The 19,861-nt window shown below is 35.1% G+C and overlaps 1 protein-coding gene across 2 annotated transcripts in view; it reads right to left on the bottom strand.

The window, feature by feature from the left end:
• Window positions 1-16,625, bottom strand: part of Mcm7 (minichromosome maintenance 7) — a 96,040-nt gene extending 79,415 nt beyond the window's left edge. For both annotated transcript variants that reach the window (XM_069833562.1, XM_069833563.1), the window contains exons 1-2: window positions 16,496-16,625; window positions 11,889-11,992 (exon numbers count right to left, since the gene is read on the bottom strand). In XM_069833562.1, the coding sequence (XP_069689663.1) occupies window positions 11,889-11,992; window positions 16,496-16,526 (135 nt within the window). In that variant the 5' untranslated portion in view covers window positions 16,527-16,625. The remainder of the gene's footprint in view (window positions 1-11,888; window positions 11,993-16,495) is intronic.
• Window positions 16,626-19,861: the final 3,236 nt, after the last annotated feature.

Below are 19,861 nucleotides of genomic sequence, written 5' to 3'. Positions count from 1 at the left end.
TACAGGGAGTTATTCCTGAAAGCTTAATTTGCAACTTATCAATTCCCTAAAAGATAAAAACGTACGAATCGCGGTGATGGACAATTTGACCCACCTGGTTACAGTGCAAAATATATGACTTACAGTGTAATGGACCTCGATTCAAATAAGATTATAGACTTCGTAGTTCTGCAAAAGGGCCTAATTGTAGGCGATCTTGAAAAAGCAGCATGCGAAAAAGTTCTAGATCGCCTAAAAGAAAAAATGAACATTACCCTCTTTCTGTCAGACCGCCATAGAGGAATTACAAAATTGATAAGGATCAAATATGAATGGATGAACCATCAATTTGACATTTGGCACATGGCAAAAAGCTTATGTAAAAACCTTAAAGCCATCGCAAAAACATAAGAGAAAATACAAATGTGGAAAGACAGCATCATAAATCACTTATGGTGGTTATGTGCTACATGTGAAGGCGATTCTGACAACTTAGAAGACAGATTCATTTCTGTATCAAATCATATTTATAATATACACGAACAGAGACATATAAAAAATGTGCACACATTCACGAATACAATAGCGAGAGGGAATGGATCGAACCTGGATCCAGCGATTACAATGATCTGAAAAATGTTGTATGCAACCCTGTCTTTTTAAAAGACCTAAAGCAGACTAATCAGTTTTGACACACCAGCAAACTTGAATCATACCATAACGAGATATTGGTTTATTTATCTATTTATTTATTTATTCTGGTGTAGTTAAGGCCATCAGGCCTTCTCTTCCATTACACCAGGAATACAAATACAATAACAGAAATAAACAGAAAAAATACACTATATACAAAGTAAAGCTACACAAGAAATAAAGATAGAGAGAAAAAAACACTATAAACAAAGTAAAGCCACACAAAAATATACACAGGTTGCAGTCACACAAACTTTAAATGAGTGATACACCCCTAAGAGAAAACACTTTTTCCATATGGTGGAATGATAACAAGGCTTATGATTGCGATATGGACCATAATTACAATGTGAAAAGAGATGTAACTGGCTCCAGACTTAAATACTCGAAAGCCACTAAACAAGGGTGGAAAAGAAAACATACAGCGGGAAGGAAAATGCGTGGAGAGAAGATATACAGAGAAATGTGTTGGAAGTGGTTTGTGATTATCAACTACCGCAATTCAATGATCCACATGTTTTAGAGATTCCTCCAAACACAGCACTCGTGCCTAAACCGTGTGACTCAACAACTATAGTGCAATAGAATAATATAAACCATGTAATTTATTGCTGACATGAGATAAACATGCATCTGCAGTCCCTTCATAACGAATATTTCATGTCTCACATACATTCACTCACTCAGTGAAGGCGTTGACTTAGATTACAATGAATCAAATATTAAACCTTTTCAGTTTGAAACATTACCAGACCCAAGTTATTCTAATCACTAAGAGTACGAAATTCAAAATAACCAGGTTTTTGAAACAGTAGGGAGGGCCGGAAATAAATATTGATGTAAGTGTACGAAATGTAAAATAATGAAAACAGACATGGAGAGTTTGTGTTGCTGTAAAATTGATAACGTTGTTCATCTGAAAAAAAAAATATATTGTTTGTGTTATGGATAATCCTCATTTTCGAACACTTATTTTAGATACAGAGGCATTAAATTGACTAGACATAATCTCAGTCTGAAAACTCCAAACAAGCAGAAAAAACTACTTATGAAAGACAATACAACAAACAAAACGTGACGATATGTTGCTTATAAGCAGTTTATTGCTTGGATAAGTTCGTGGAAGAAGGAATAGAGTGGTTATACCTTCATGGGTGGTGAATAAAATTAAAACAATATTTCCGAACAATAGAGTACTCGGGATTTAAACTGGAATAGAATTTGGGTAAGTTATTATTATTATTATTATTATTATTATTATTATTACAGTATATGCATGTGATAGGTCCTAGTGAGTTAATAATACCTGGTTGTAACATATGAATATGTATTTACTCATTCTACACTGTATGACAAACAGAACTACAATGCAGTCGTATGAAGCGATAGTGGTTATGACATCAGAGCTTGCAGTAAGACCTTTAATATTTCACAAACTAAAAGGTGTAGAGAGCTGCGACAAACGCCGTTAATCCAAGGATTACTTAAGTAAACATCTATAATATAATATAAATTTAGAATTTTATCGCGGACTGCTCCTTTAATAGAGTAGTACTGTATCTAATATCTTTTTTAAATCCAGTTAAACTTTCTTTGCAAAAAAAAAAAAAAGTCCTGTATTGTTTGTTGTTTGAGTTTGTTTCCCCTCTTGCTCACAGCTATGGTGTGCCACCGTCTCAACTGAAGAAAATCGTATACTGTGGACTTCTCTTGTTGTTCTATATAGGCCAGGGCTGCCTCAATAGCACGTATGCCAGGTGTGTGAGAAATGCGTTCAATGCCTTCATTATCACTTTTGTTATCACTTTCGTCACAGTCTTCAGAATGTACTAATTCAACAATAACATTGTTAGTTCCTGCTCTTCATCTTCATTCAACCAGCACATTATGTCTTCTTGGTTTACAGGCTCAATATCAATAGCAGGAAGACTGTTACAGCCACAAGTTCATTAACCTCACTATTAGGGTCGTAGTTTGCAGTAGTAAGCTTTTTTTCCAATTCCAAACAGTTTTCATCATGATTTTCTCATTGCTTCATTCTTTAAGCTATCCCACGCCTCAGCTACTCAATACATTATGTCCTTTAATGTTTTCAGAGTTTCAATAACACCTTTCCCACCATTCAAATGTTCGAGTAATGTTTTAAGCAATCTCTTTAATTCCTCTTCAGGATTTCCAGGGTGCCTTGATCAAAAGGTTGAATGAGAAATGTAACATTTAGTGGCAGAAAAATTGCTTTGATATCACCACTGGCTAGTGCATCAGCATCCGGGTGTGATCTTGCATTATCAAGTAAAAGTATACATAGGTTTTTTTTTTTTTTTTTTTTTTTTTGTGCTCTAAAAGTGCTTCCACAATGAGAACAAATTTTTCATAAAATCAATGTTTAAATATATGAGAGTCAATCCAAGCATTATTTTGATTTTTATATATAACAGGAATGTTTTTATGTTCACATTTTTAAACGCACGTGGGTTTTATACTTTCATCAAAAGTTTCAATCGTAGAGAGCCAGAAGCATTGCTGCATCCTAAGATAGTAACCCAATCTTTATTCTTTTTTGTAACCGGGAGCAGTTTTTCATCCCAGGCTGAGGGGAGTGCAATTGATACCCATTTCATCACAATTAAAGATCTGTTCTGAAGTAAGGCCATAATTTAAAATCATATTTTCAATTTTTTTAGAAAATCACCACATCGCCTTCACTGGCATACAGCTTTTCATCACCAATACTTAGCTGCCTTATACCATACCGCTTCTTCCAACGAATTAACCATCCCACACTAGCTGTGAACGTTTCTTCATCATCTTGAAATATTTTATGGAAATCAAGTGCTTTTGCTTGAAGTACTGGCCCGCTGATTGGATTCCCTTTAGACCTCATTTCGGATGTTTTTCGTATTCACATGTTTAAGTATTTTTCAGCTAGAACTATCATAGCTGATATTCTGGAATGCCCACTTCTCAATGTCTGCTCTTTTCTGTCTCCAATCTCCCACCGCAACCCAAATCGGCAGCTACTATTTTAGCACTTCGTTTTGTTTTCAAGAAATTACTACTCTCTTACATTTGCCACTATCTTGATAACAAATCACAGACTACAGAACAGTAATGCACAAAACGATACAACGTGTGGGTGTCTGGCGAGGTACAACTCACAATTGGTCATGTAGACAATGCAACAACTTTGTGTGGAACTAAGTGCGAGGATCCACTAACGGTTCCAATGATACTGATCAGTTGTACAGCATGTGTGTGCTGTGTATTGCCTTCTGTTTACAATAAAGTTTGGAGCGCATTGTTAATTACGTTGACGAAACAAGTGCTTCTGTTAACACGGAGCCTCAAATAATCGGGTCTTGGATATGCATGTTTATACTGTAACTCTCTCATATCTAATACATAAAACCACGAAATTACAGGATGGAACTGTTATTAGTTCTATCATAATTAAATTATTTACTAGATCAGGTGTGCTGTGTGGATGTGTGCGTACTGCGCAGGCAGCCGGATGCACATCACTGGCTCAGGCTGAGTCCTTGGGCCAATGACACGTAATGGGTACTTAACACTTTTAATTAAATATTACACAAATTATTCAGGAAGTTCATTACAAAGAGAATGAAAAAAATCACAAAGGGGAAGATCAGAGCACATTAAACTGTATAAATATGAACATGCTTCCCTCCATTTTCAAAAGAATACTGTTCGGTTAGGAGCTATGTTTTCAATAGGGGATAAAGAAATGGAATTTTAAAGTGCCAAGTATTCGTTTTATTTTCTCACATCTAGACTTTAGAATTTTACCATGTTCTTTGTATTAATTATTTATCAGTACACAAATTTGAAATAAACGTTTTTAATATTCTTCTGAGCCCAGATAAGTGGAATGGAATTTACAGGAGGGGGTACTATGGCCCAGCACTACGATCTGTTACAATCTATTGCTCTAACCCTCAAGCTAGGCACATTCCCAAACCCACACTGGCCTGAACACTAAGGTTTGCTGCATACTCAGGTTTCGAGCAGGCAACACCCCCCCCCCCCCAGTCCCTAGGCCAGTCCCCCTCCGTGTATCGCCAGCCAGCGATCGGGGAATGCTATGGAATGATGAGCAAAGGAAGAAATGGTAATGGAATGATGTAGATGCCTGATATGGGGAAAAATGGGAGAACCCCAAGAAAAACCCTAACTGCAACCTTGTCTGGCAAAAGTGGTATATAGGGTGGTCCTCTCAAAATCAATATATTTAAGGAAAGGCTGAGAAGATTAGACTGAAAATGTAATTGTAGGTGCAGTGTAATTATCTAAGTTGTGTCATGTAATTAAGTTGATATGTAATTAATTAAGATGATATGTAATTAAGTTGATTTGTAATTAATTACTTAAATTGGTAATAGTTGGGTGAAATAGAAGTACTTATAAGTTAGGTTTACTTTTCCTTATTGTTAGGCATTATTATAGAATAGTTTTTATTTATAGTCCTAGATTTATTGCATCTATTTATTTATAGTTAGAAATAAATTTAGGTTTATTTTATTTTTACTTTTTATTTTTCTTTTATTGCTGTAATTATTGCATAATTGTAATGGTATTACTGTCTTACTAATAAATCGTGTATAGTTTTTATACGAGACTTATGCAGAGTTGAGACAGAAAACGTTACTAATAAACCGTGAATAAGCTATGGACGTATAAACAGGCTGTAACTATACAATGGTAATTGCTTTGCAGTAGTTATATACACGAAACCCCTTGTTTAAGCGTTGTATATAGCGAAAAAATGGCCGCCCCTCTAACAGCTGTTCGTATCGACTGTCATTTTATGATGATGGTTACCTTGTAACCACAGAAGAACAAACCAAAGATCATAGAATCATTAGAATAATATTGCTGTAGCTTGTACTCTTTGACCAAAATGTAGTGACGTAATCGATTAGAGCCAGTCGTACTATCGATATCCACACTAGAGTGCTCTACCGGATGCAATAGAGAACCTCAGATATTCTATTACCTTTCGTAACGAAGTAATGACGAAACTATGACGTAGCTGTGTAACAGTTATACTGTTATACACGACGTATGTAGTGATTATTAGTAAGGAATTTACACACGACTTATAAACGAGCTACTCATTGGATAAGTATAAGACAGTTAAACGTCTGTATATAGAGTTTTTATTAGTAAGACCGTTATTGTATATTATATATCACTGCCACCAGGTATATACCCAATTGTAGTGTTAATACATACATACATAGATTTTTCATTTAACCAGAACTCGAACCTGGACTACCTGTGTGACAGAATGGAGGTCTGACCATTCACCACCGCAGGGGTAAATAGTTCTTTAGGTGCTGTGATGGAATCCTGACTTAATTGGAGACTGGCCTTTGCTGCAAGTTTTTAGTAGTACCTCCAATGCCATCACATGGCCTCTTTTCATGAGACATCACGAAAAAGTGTCATTCGGCGACAATACCAAAATCCTCTTCAAGGAAATGTAGGTTTGTAAAATATATATATTCAGGATTCTACAGCTACTGCCATCTTCCTGTGCCAATCCTCCAAAGCCTTCTGTCTTGTGCGTCTTCAGTCCTCAACCCCATCTTGTGCATGATCTCCATTACCTCGGTGTCCCGAGTTCTTTTTGGTTCACCTCTTCCTCTTCTTCCTGGAGGTTTCCACTGGTAAATTTGTTAGGCCATCTATCTTCACCCATTCTCATTAGATGACCAAACCACTTCAAACTCTTATTTTCTATTCTATTTAACACTGTCTCTTCAGCATCCATTCTATGCCTAATTTCTTCATTTTTAATGTGGTCCAAGCGGGAAACTCTAGCACTTGGTCTCAAATAATCCATTTCTACGGGCAAAATTCTTTTTCTGTAATATGCATTCGTTACACATATTTCACTTCCGTAGTTTAATACAGATTCAACTAACATTTTGCCAATATATTTTTTGGTATCCTTCCAAAGATGTTTATCCCACCGTATATAAACATGTTATAATTTTTTTACATTGTTCAATTCGGTTTTTTATTTCCTCTTCGCCAATACCTTCTGCTTTAGTTATAATTGTACCTAGGTATTTTGCCTGGTTAACTCGTTTAATTTCAATTTCATCATCTATAACAATATTATCACTACTTTTAGTATTAATGACCAAATATTCTGTCTTCTTATAATTTATAGAGACCTCAGGATTCATAAAATTTGTTTAATGTTTTGATCATAAATTCTAAATCAAAAAGATCTTGGGCAATCACTACTTGATCATCTACAAATTGTAAATTAAATAGGAATTTATCTTCTATTTTTATTGCCATTCCTTGACAGCTTTGTTTCCATTGTTTCAATACCTGTTCGATGTATATATTGAACAGTATTGGTGATAAGTTGCAGCCTTGTCTCAACCCTTTGGAGGTTTCTATTTGTTGTGAAAAGATTTTTCCAATTTTAATATAGGATCTGTTATCGTTATACATTTCTCTTATGATGGCAAATAATTAATTAATTTTTTATTTATATTGTTCTTCTTCAAAACAAGTTTGTAAAATTCTTTAATTTATTATATTGTGCAATGGCTCCATCAGAAAAGTAAATTATATGTTTAACATTTTGCTATTTCCTTTCTCACAAATTTTATTAATTCAGTTTAAAAAAGATGCACAGCATTTGTGTCATGCTTTAGATTCTCTAATATAGCTATGAAGCTCTTGTGTTCTGTAACATTATTTTCTTTGTAATCTACAACAAAAGGGTGGATAGTGGCCTGCCAGTTATTACAGTATGAAAACAAAATGTTTGGATGCTTGTCTTGAAATGGTCAACCAGCAAAATATAGAAGTGGGCTACTGCAAACTTATCATGTTACATATGATCAGACACTATAACATGGAATTCATGTTCAGTTTCTGAAGCAAAATATATAATAGCATTATACAAAGTACTACTATGTGACTCCCAATGAGCAGACTGTATCTCATTTTGGTATTGGAAGCAATTGTTTTCACTGAAGTCAGTCTGAATAATTACTGTATTGGGGGCACAATGTTTTTCTTCAGGTTTTCAAAATAAGAAGACTGTCTTTAGTTATTAGATGCATGTTTAAGGAATTGTGGTACCTTACTTCTCATTGTGTCCAGTATCTCTGTAACAGACCCGCATATTCTTTTTCTGGATATGTGTCCTCCTTCGTCCTTCATGCATTGTTTGTAGATTCTTTCATCATCTCTAATATCTTCTGAAAATACATTAAGAATGTAATGGTCAAATTTTCTAGCAGTGCCTCAGACAGTGCATTCAGACATCATGCACTTCATTTTATTCTCATCACATAATACATTTCATATAAAGTCTGATATGCTCCTAGATATGTCTGGTAATGATGTAAGTAGCAGTGTCATGTTTTCATGATAAATGCAGAGGCATAAATGTTCAGGAGTGTCAGCTCTGAGATAGATGTGTTGTGGACGAAGTTCACCAAATCTTGTCAATCCACTTTTAAATTCTGGGTAATCGTTTTGAAATTGTTTGTAGATTTCACTCACAGTACGGAAAAGGTATAACTTTTGTATCTTCTCTTTTTCACCTTCTCAACGAATGATGACATAATTCTTGGTCCCAGGCATTTGATTGGACATGCTGTTATTGTTATAGAAAACTGTAACAGCAGCTTTAACATCTTCTGTAATTGATTTCTTGCTGCATCATGATCTGGAAATCTTCAGTGTTGTAACAATTGTCGGAACAATGTCCATTGCTAGTTTAGGTACAACTGCAACACATTTTCTAGGGCTATGAGGAAGGCCACGATTTTTCCTTCCTACAGCTTTTCTGAATGAACAAGGTGACTTATAGCATTTTGATGGAGATGCGATTGCAGAAGACGAATCAGAACTTTGCATCTTCTTTTTCTCTCTATGTGCTCTTTTGCTCTATTCTACGTTTCTTCCTCAACAAAGGTCAATGAATTCTTCCTTTTCTCTCTTCTCTGTCTTTGCATATTGGTTTGCTTCCTTTTAAACTCTTCATAGTTCCCCTCTCTTTTCACTCTATCAATGTTTTCTTTTCTGTTCTGCTGCTATTTGAGACATTTTACCACTGGCAAAGTTAGGTTATGAATGGATTGATGTTTGTTTTTTGTCTTTTCTTTTCATGTAAATGAAGTATAACACTTCACTGCAGAAAGAAAATAAATTAAAAGTAGTTGGAAAGAACTGTGAAATTCAGTGTGACTTACACGACAAGTTAATAAAAAATTATTATATTGAAGGCAAAGTATATAAAGTTAGGAATCATATATTTTATAACTTCATTCTTACTAATAAAAGAACATGATAATTTACATGGGGATTACCTCTAAGCATTATGCCTAGAATCTGAAAATTCACAAATTTTTGTGACTTACACGACAACCATACCCTAGTTAAACAATTAACTTTATTTCATGCATTCCTGCAAAAACTAACTTACTTTTTAGTTCAGTGTGAAGAAAAATAGCTTTATTTCAAATTATTATGTTAAGTAATATTTACTTTTATAAACGTTCTACATGCTTTTATTATGGGTATAATCTTCAACACTTCAGTTTGATGACACTTTCCTCCAATCTAACAACAGTGCTGTCAACTGTGTTCAGAATTTAGAACTATGGCATATGTTTTTGGAAGTTTCAATGTCTAGGCAACATAACTTTTTAGTGTTATCTGCTTAACACAATACTTCAAAATTTTCACTTTGGATATAGCCTATATTTTCATGAAATTCACCTGTAATATTTATAAGTTTGTACGGTCAACTGTTACCCATTGTTCACAAGCGATCTGTTCTATATCATCTGCATCAAACATTTCAAGATATTTAATCAGATTATCAGTATTTGCCTCACTTGTTATTTCACTACGTAGGCGTATTCCGTAAACACCCGGCAAAGTGAGATTTAAATTGACGAGATATTCTCCGCCAACAACACAATACATGAAAGCTTCGGGTTTCTTAGTTCCGATTCTTCATTCCCTTCGATCTTTCAACAAGAGGCCCATAAATACTTAAAGGTCTCTTTGTCCCTCCCTTTTGTGGCAGGCCACAAGTAGTTTCTCAAATGCACAATAAACTTACTTCGAGTGCAGGGAGGTGAGTTTCAGATACATTTCCACTTTAAAACTTGGGTGGCCATTAGAATAAATAACAAGGAAAATGCTAGTTTTTTTTTTTATTATTCACATGTTCTAAGTTTCTATTTTCAAAATTAATGTCAAAAGCATCAAACATTTTTCTTTTAATTTCGATTGCATCTGTTAATATAAAGCAAGAAAGGCCATTTTCTAAGCTTTAAAATGAGTGATGAGTTAAACCTGTACAATATACAGATTAAGAGAAACAAAGTTTATAAAACACCTTAACCAGCCAATTTCTATAAATTTGACTGCGAACAGACTTGTAAGAAATAATGTTAAATTAAAATTGACAACATGTAGCTACTTTGATGTACGAAATGAATAAAAAAAGTTTGACCTTTTATAAAAATGTAGTGTTTTTTAAGTGTTCGATTTCACGTAGAATAACTCATATTAGATATGGCATCCTTACAAAACACCACTCATGTGACGCAGTTTTTAAGAGAACATGGATAAACAACATCTTGAGAAATGCAGCCATCAACAGTTCATTAACAATGAGGTACTAAGAAAACTATATCACATGGAACAGTAATATAATCAATGTACCTGCCATTTAAAAATAAATACACAATTTATAGTCTATACAAAACTATCGTAGAAAGGTACTGACAGTTCTCTCTCTCACACGTGGGAAGGGAGCAATATTGTGAAGTTGCGCAGTGTGGCTGTTCACGCCACCTGCCTGCCGTGTTGGGACTGAGCAGTTGACACGAATTTGGTAAATTCGTAAATATGTATCATATGGTACTCTTTGATTATAATAATAATAATAATAATAATAATAATAATAATAATAATAATAATCATGATGATAATAATAATAATAATAATAATCATGATGATGATAATAATAATAATAATAATAATAATAATAATAATAATAATAAGTGAATGTGAATATGGTACATAGTGCGCAAGCGATATATACTACTGCAATCCAGATTTCATGCTAATAAATTTAATTGTAAAGAATAGATGCAATTTTTAGCTCCATGGACTACCTCACATCAGATAATCATGTTTCATGGGGAAGTGTTGGGCCTACAATCATGGTGTTATAATGTTACGAACGGTACAGAAAATATGTAGTGAGGCATGTGGTGTACCTGAGCCAGGCATTTAAGATAGTTGTATCAGTAATAATGATGCAGAAACAATTAGGCCTAGTTCAGTTCATCCTAATGTAAATAGGACGAAAGATGATAGTGATCCTATTTATGATGATCCTACAAGATGGATAATAAATGAATCCCTTCATGATCATATTGTTAAATCAGGTTACGTTCCTGAAAATATGGTCTCTGATTTCAAAAATTCACATAGACAGTATGTATATTGACTTTCGCAGGTATATTTATTTGTAAGTAAAAGTTTTTTTTTTTTTTTTACAAAACCATGAGGAATGGCAAGAAAAGCAAAGACAATGTCAGTTCTCTTCATTTAACAACTTATGGTCTTTGATTCTTTTTTATATTTAAAACCTAATTTGTTTATGACAGTGTGCAGGGAAGAAACACTGCCATGGAAGAGATCCACATCTCGTAGCTCTTTTAACTTTAGGATCCCCTTTCTGTCTTAATAAAGCCACATTTCATCCTCTTGGAAGTAATTCAAATTTGTCGCTCACTTTTCCATTTTCCTTTCTTTCCTGAGGTTTCAAGATGCAGAAGGCCCATCTTTTTCCTCATTCAACTTGAATTTCTTCTTTCCTAAATTAACAGTGGTGACCTTTCCTATTTTGAGTGCCTCTGCAATTCTGTTTATCACCTGTTGTATGGTAATAAAAGGCCCACCATTGTCTTTTAAAATATCTGGCTACCACATACTCGCTGCAAAACAGCCAATGTGTCACTATGGTCTCTGGTTGACTGGTTTGAGTGGTTACTATGGTGACGCCTTGAAGCCTCTGAACTGTCAATATCTTTCTAGTTTTATATCTAGATTGTATGCACAATCACTCTCTTTATAGTGCTCGAAAATTTATATTTTTCATATAAAACTTAAAAAATAATCCAGTAACACTTTACCTGCTCCCTATGTGCTAGCTTCACCAACTGATGGACATATTTGAAGTCTTTGTGACCACTTTCATCAACAGCAGCAAATTCCATTAAGAACTGCTTTATCTTATCTGAAAAAATAATAATCAAATTAACTGATATAAAACAATTTATGATCAACCACGATCTAAAAATAATGTAAGAGAATCTTTATATTTTCTAATGCACAAAATTCTATCACTCTTTTCAAGAAGTATGAAAACCTGTATAAAAAGTAAATACACTCTAAAGAGACCTAATTCGTTGCATTTAACTTATACAACTATACTTTATTTATTTTAAAGTAACTATGGAACTGACTGAAATAGTACTGTCATTTATTGCAGCATAAACACCTTATTGTAGACAGTGTTCTTTGAAAGGAAATGCGTCAATGTATATAGAGGACGACAATCTGCAGAAACCAAACTAATTTTAAAAGAAAAGGCGCATGTAAGAGTCAGACATGGCATACCCACGTGAGCAAAATATGGGCAAAGAACAGCCAGTGTTCTCTCCACTAAAGGTGTAAGAAGTTTGATCTCTTATCGTTCAGTAGTGAACTATAGGCACAGATGTCAACATTGTTCTTCGTACAATATAATTCAGTTTGCTCAATTAAAGGGATTATGCCTAACAAAAAAAGTTCCTTCAGTATGTTCAAGTAAAGAGACTTTTTTTTTTATTAGGCAAGATCCCTTTAATTGAGCAAATTCAATCCTAGTACGAAGAGCAATACACTCCCACAGTAGACCACTGCTTGAAGATTTATATGAGGTGGTTTTACTCCTGAAATCTATCAAAATATTATTTTCATTTTTCAGTATTAACATAATTTGCAGGTGTAATAATGTAATAAAAATCGTGTTGTAAACATAATAGATGATTAATATTTATTAATACAGTGAAACTTCCCAATAGCGGACACTGCCGGGGAAAAATTAAATGTCCGTTATTGAGAAGTGTCCACTATTTAGAAAATCGTTACGATGTACTGTATAGATTAAATTTCTCATACATATTCAACACTATATTTTACAGTACAGTACAGTAGACAGTGAGATTGTTTACAGTATTCATCTAGAGAGAAATCGTACCAGTAAATGTTTTGTAAATGAAATAAACATCTGACACTGTACCACTTCACCTTACACAAAGAAATCTAGAATTGTTGATTGTTTATTGTAAATTTTGGATATCTTAGTTTCAATATGCATCAGTAGTTCAGATGTCATTTTGAGTCCCTCTGCATCATTCTTCTGAAGAAAAAACTGCTTCAACTGTTGGGCATGTTCCATAGCCTCACTGAAATTAACCAGTGGCCATTCCTCTTCTTCCTTTCCTCCTCCTCCTTTTTCTCCATCACTATGGTCACTGGGGGTACACTGTCGCTGACTGCTGCATGGAGTTTATGTGTTCTGCAACATCAGTACTCTGGTCCTTGTTGAAACATTTTCATCAATTGTAATGTAATCTGATCCCTATTCTCCAACATCCTCAAAAGTTCATTCAGTTGGGCTACATTTTCAGTGGTGTCACTTTCTGTGGTGTAAGTGTTGGTTGGGTTGGAAGTTTCATTGCAAGAAAATCCAGCTTTAAGAAAGCAGTTTCGAACAGTTTGAGGTATGATTTCCTTAATAGAGGATGATATCCACAGAACAGCATCGAGGAGATTGATACTGACCGATAGCTGGCTCACTGATTTTGCCATCTCCATATTAGCCAACAGATGTCTTACAACACACTGACAATAGTGAACCTTGAAATTCTTTACTACACCCTGATCAAGTGCTTGGCAGGCTGATGTTGTGTTGGGTGGAAAGAAGACGAGTTTTATGTTTTCCAATGCAATATTAGGATGAGATGAAGCATTGTCTAAAAACAAAATGATATTTCTCTTCTGTCTTCCCATCTTCCTGTCTAATCTACCAATCCATTCTGTCATCAGGTTTCGAGTCATCTAAGCTTTGTGATTTGAGTGTCACTCTATATCCACTCTGTTTATGTCATCTCCTTTAAAGCACCTTGGCCTCTGCGCCTTTCCGATAATTAATGGTGTTTCAAATTCACCTATCATATTTACACATAGCATTACTGTTAAGCTCTCTTTAGAAATTTTACCACCACTGCATTTTTCACTCTTCAAACACATTGTTTTGTCTGGCAATGTTCGGAAAAAAAAAAAAAGACTCGTTTCATCACAGTTGAAAATGTCTCTCTTTTCAAACCCTTCACAAATATCAGGAAGCTTACTTTTCCAGTCAGATGCAATTTCTGGATCAACAGAAGCAACATACACTTTTGTAGGAAATAGTGTCGTGACCGAAACTTATCTAGTCAACCACCCAAAGCTTTAAAATTAGAATAACCCAACTCTTTTGTAATGCCTAAGGCTTTCTCTCTAATCAAGGTCCCAGATAAAGGCATCTTATTTGCTCTAGCACGGCAGAACCATTAATATGTTAAATTGTCAATGGCAAGACCCTCAGTTTTAGTAAAAGCTCTTTTTGTGTTCTCATTTGCATTCTCAATGTATGATTTTAAAATAACATCCTTGTTTTTCAAAATTTCACTAACCTGAGTTTTTCCACATTAAACTTTGTGGCCAGCTCACGAACACTTAATTTCTCCTTCTCACTATGCTTTACAATATCCACTTTCTCTTTTAGTGACAAACGTTTACGTTTCTGAGACATTTTTAATGTGACTGTACTTCCAAACACTCAACTTAAACTAAGAAAGTACGGACTGCTCACGTACAGTATCACAACTAACAACTGTGCTGCTTACCTTCAATAAAGTACAAGAACGTTCAAATGCACGATAATGATTGTTGCAAAGAATTCCGTTAGAATTCAGTTTAATTTACAACTGTCTTTTTCTTTTCTTTTTTCTTTCACGCAGTCTATTTGGAAAGAATTCCGTTAGAATTCAGTTTAATTTACAACTGTCTTTTTCTTTTTTTTTTCTTTCACGCTGTCTGTTATTTGGAAGTTTTAATTGTTGTTGGGACATACATTTCAGTGTCCGCGTCCGTTACTGAGAATGTCCGCTATTTGGAAGAATTTTATCATAAGGGCCAATGTTATTTTGCAGGGGAATTTTAAAATGTCCGCTACTGAGAGGAGTCCGGTATTGGGAAATGTTCGTTAAGGAAAGTTTCACTGTATTGGTAAATAGTTTCATAAAACATTTCATCACCACCACGTGACTCACCATGCTACATTTTAGACTTACAATGTTAATTGTCAAAAATACGATAGTTGGCTGGGGTGACATTCGTGAATCCGATGCTGACAGATGGACCATCCCTACCTCAACCCTGCCAGAGAGAGATCCTATTCTCAGCTGAGAATCAAAATCTTTATAATAAGAGTCGCCTTATTATGCATATAAGTTAATACAGTTTGAATTAATATTAAATCTACTGGTAGCAGATGATTAAATTGTGCAAATAATGATCTCATAGTTAACATTGCAATTATTATTGTATTTTTGATTTCAGGGAATAAATTATTTAAAACATAGCCTTATAAGCCCAGGATCTGGAGCTCCAAGTTCTCCCCAATTTGCATCAGAAACCAATACCACTCCTAAGACTTCACCCCAAATGAGGAGGAGGTGAAAGTGTCAATGGAATGATGGAAAGAAATGGGAGTACCCCAAAAAAACCTCCCCCTACGTCTCTGTCCACCACAAATTCCAACACAACCTAGCCAGCATACAAGTGCTTGTGTCACAGATGCTGGATATATGTATCATATACCTCTACGAGCAACATGAATCAGTAATCACGATAACAATCACATTCATTTTGGTGTTATTAAAAACAGCAACTCTCTCAGTAAAACCATCTGACAGAAGTACTGTGCTGCACATGGTATAGGTAGTAGCTAAACTAGCGCTAAGATAGTTCCCTTCATACTCCGCTTATACGAATCGTTTAGGCATTTGTTATGCCTTAAATATACGATAAACTGCATCTCCACAAAAAGTTCCGGGAAACAAAAGTCCCTTATAAATTCAACGATATTCACGACTGAACTAGAGCTTTTGTTCCTCGTACTTTGCTTCTACAACTTCAGTTGTCTCCTCGGTAATATCAATATAACTTTGGTGGCATTACAAAAGTTTCATCGAATGTTACTACAGCGGTGTAATATTATGTGATAGGTTAGGTTAGGGTTGATTAGGTATTATGTGACAGGTTAGGTTTGATTAGGTATGTAGTATTATGTTGGCGATACTGAAACCCATCGTTACATTAAGAAAATACAGCCGTATTCTTCATTCATGCACGACGATTTTCGTATATAAGTAAGTTTATTTAGGCTTGGGTGGGAATACAGCTCTCCCATTGATCACATAAATTTCTAATAATCAATACTATAAATCCAAGGCGTTTTCAAAATATTGTAGCAAGTTCCTATAGTGTTCCGGGCATAAGTAAGCTTCACCATAAGCTTAATTATAATATGTAGGTCCTAACTGAACAATCAAAACATGTTCATGCAACCAAAATTTGAATCATATAATCATAATGTAAGATACACAAATTAGAGCAACAATTTCTCCCTTCAGGATGTACACCATACCTCTATCACTCAAATAATCCTTCCCAGCCATTTTACTCAATAACAATTCTTTCCCAAACACTTAAGAAGTCACAACACACCACACTTCACGCACACTATAGAAAATTTGGCGCGCTTTCCGAGCATTTCTACAAAAGATAGCCAACATGGGCGAGACATTTCCCTGCAAGATTATCAAAATTTCCCTATTGCGAACTGAATTTCCTTCACCTTTCAAATTAGAAAGCGGTTTTCTGATGTATTGAAGAATATGAAAAATAAATCTTTTACCACAGTCTAGTATATACAGTCACGAAGTTTGAGTTCTTCAGGGTACTAGGAACAATAGACTGTGCCGGTAAAGTACTATTTCGCATTGTCTATGATGAGACGATAGTAGCGATCCTAGTGGTTAGCAACTAGGTATGGATGCATATTCCCTACATATTGACCTTCGTGGCTGTATATACTAAACTGTGGTATTATCACACTTTTTAATTGTGAGAGTAAAATAATCAACGTCTTATGGTGTGTGGATAAGCTTCAGGGCTTCTACCGCGTTGTCTTGGTGTTATTGGCTGACGTTTCGACCGCTGTGTCGTGGCCATCTTCAGAACAGTTGTTGGATAAGGAAATAGTCTGCCAGTACTTATATATATATATATAGTAGTCTCGATGGGGGGAGTACTTGCTGTGATAGGTCGTAGGTTCTCCTTCTGGCATCTGATTGGTCCTACGTGGTCCTTATGAGGGTCAGTATTTAATATGAATACTCCCCTTCATACAGACCTCAACCGGATTGGACCACGTAGGACCAATCAGATGCCAGAAGGAGAACCTTCGACCTATCACAGCAAGTACCCCCCCCCATCGAGACTACTATATATATATATATATATATATATATATATATATATATATATATATATATATAAGTACTGGTAGACTATTTCCTTATCCAACAACTGCTCTGAAGATGGCCACAACACAGCGGTCGAAACGTCAGCCAATAACACCAAGACAACGCCTGAAGCTTATCCACACACCATGTACACTAGCCGTGGAAGCCTATGCGAACATCAACGTTTTATGTTAACTCGATTTGGTACAACCACGTCCATTTTCTGCCTTATCCAATGTTGCTGGATAAGAAATCACAAAGTTCTAACCCTCTTGGAATGGATAGACGCCCTTAAAATGGTAGATTATGTCGCTCCGGTCCGAGCTGTACCGGGTAGAAGTCGGGATGGTTCCCGCTGTAAGCGCTGTCTCAGCGAGATTGAAACTCTTCCTCATATCCTTGGCTTCTGCCCCTATAGTGAGGCCCTTGCAACATCCGTCACCATGCTGTCCGTTCTATGCTGGCCGAGGCACTGAAGGAAATAGGGTTTACAGTCCATCAAGAGGTGCAGGGACTAGCCACACAAGGAAGTGTTCGGCGAATTGATATCATTGCTATTAAGAACAACTCGGCATACATTCTCGATCCCACCATCAGATTTGAGACACATGCAGATCAACCTCATGAGGTGGACAGTGAAAAGAAACGGATATATGAACCAACAATCCCATTCTATATATATAAATATAGCCTGTCCCACACTGATGTAATAGGTCTGATGGTGGGAGCACGAGGTACCATACCCTCCTTCTTTGCCAACAAATGTAAAAACCTGGGGCTAACACACATCATTGTGAAATAAATAGCCATTAGTGCCCTCAAAGGATCGGTTCAGATATTGAGAAATCATTTGTATGGGAGTGATAATGGAAATTTCAAGTTATCTTAACCGATGCCTGTTGATTGGTTTAGATATCAATGCCAATAAATCCGTACTATTATTTTTCTCGCGGTATATGGCATTCAAATCATTCTAACCTATCTGATGATATTTTTTTTCTCCCTTTCTTACTGTAACTGTAAATGAGCACAAGCGCTACTTAGGTGTAAATTTTTCTGACATTTTGTATATTCGATTCCCTAACCGTTTCAAATGTATGTCATTTTGCCTTTTAGGTGTGTTTCCAAATTGTATGTAATACGCTTTGTCAAGTCTGGCAACCTTTTCATAAGGGAAGCTAAATTTATATTATATAAGGTATGCCGCATTCGTTAAAGTGAATCAACTGTAGGCATTGTTTTTGTAAATGGATTTGATATATTTAATCATAAGGAATAGATAATGAATTGAATTATTATTTTCATTTATGGTAGCCTATTATGATATATTATTTAATTTATCATTCCGCATTATAGTTTATGTAACAGAGACATATTTAAAACTTAAAACCATACTACGTACTCATTGTTGGCAGGCACGTCTCCAGCTCAGTGTGAAATCAGATTTCGAACCTTATGGTGTGATTGTGAATGTGTTAAGGCTCGTCTTCACTATTAAACATTAGAGATGTCAAGAAAAAAAAAAGCATTCTGTGTTGAAAGTTTGGGTCAAAGAAGTTAAAGCATTCTGTGTTGAAAGTTTGGGTGAAAGAAGTTTCCGGTCATACACTAGTTCGAAATATGGTATAAGTTGATATTGAATGAATAATATTCAGATTTAATTGCCCATACTGATAGGGATAAAACACCGAGTGTTTTTCTGTTGCTCAGCAACAGTTGCTGAGTGAGATACAGTAACTTTGAAGAGTGGAGAAATATTTCCAACACTACAAGCTTCTGGGCAGAAGTGAGTGTTATTTCAATTTCCAGAGGATTTGAAATGTTTTTGTTTTTATTTTAAATCTCATTATGGTTCATTTCATATTTTAGGTTGCGATTTTCAGTGATGCATGTAGTGACCATCTCTTCAAAGAGCTAGCTAAACTGGTATTTTCTTTCCTTATCCTACCATTGTCGAATGCAGAGGTTGAGAGGCTGTTAAACCAGATGTGTCTTGTGAAAGATAAGCACGGAACAGGATGGAAAATCCCATGGTAAATGCAATTTTGACCATTCGAGTAGGACTGAGAAAATTTGAAAAATGCTGTTGCACTTATGTATTGCCCCAAGATGTACTTAAGGAAATAGATAACTTATAATAATAATAATAATAATAATAATAATAATAATAATAATAATAATAATAATAATAATAATAATATAATAATAATAATAAACATTTAAGTTATGGTTTATTTAATGACGTTTGCAACAACAGAGGTTATATTAGCGTCACCGGGAATTTTGTCCCGCTGGAGTTACATGCCAGTAAATCTTCTGACATGAGCCTGTCGCATTCCATCGACCTGGGTCGAGATCACACCCGCACAGAAGGCCAGCGCTATACTGACTGCGCCACCAAGGCCGACAATAATAATAATAAAAATAATAATAATAATTTACAAACAATATCTTATCACAAAAATATTTTCATAAGAAACATGACA

Source organism: Periplaneta americana, chromosome 8, assembly GCF_040183065.1.
Source record: "Periplaneta americana isolate PAMFEO1 chromosome 8, P.americana_PAMFEO1_priV1, whole genome shotgun sequence".
In the NCBI taxonomy this organism is placed as follows: domain Eukaryota; kingdom Metazoa; phylum Arthropoda; class Insecta; order Blattodea; family Blattidae; genus Periplaneta; species Periplaneta americana.
This window is presented reverse-complemented; position numbering and strand designations above follow the sequence as displayed.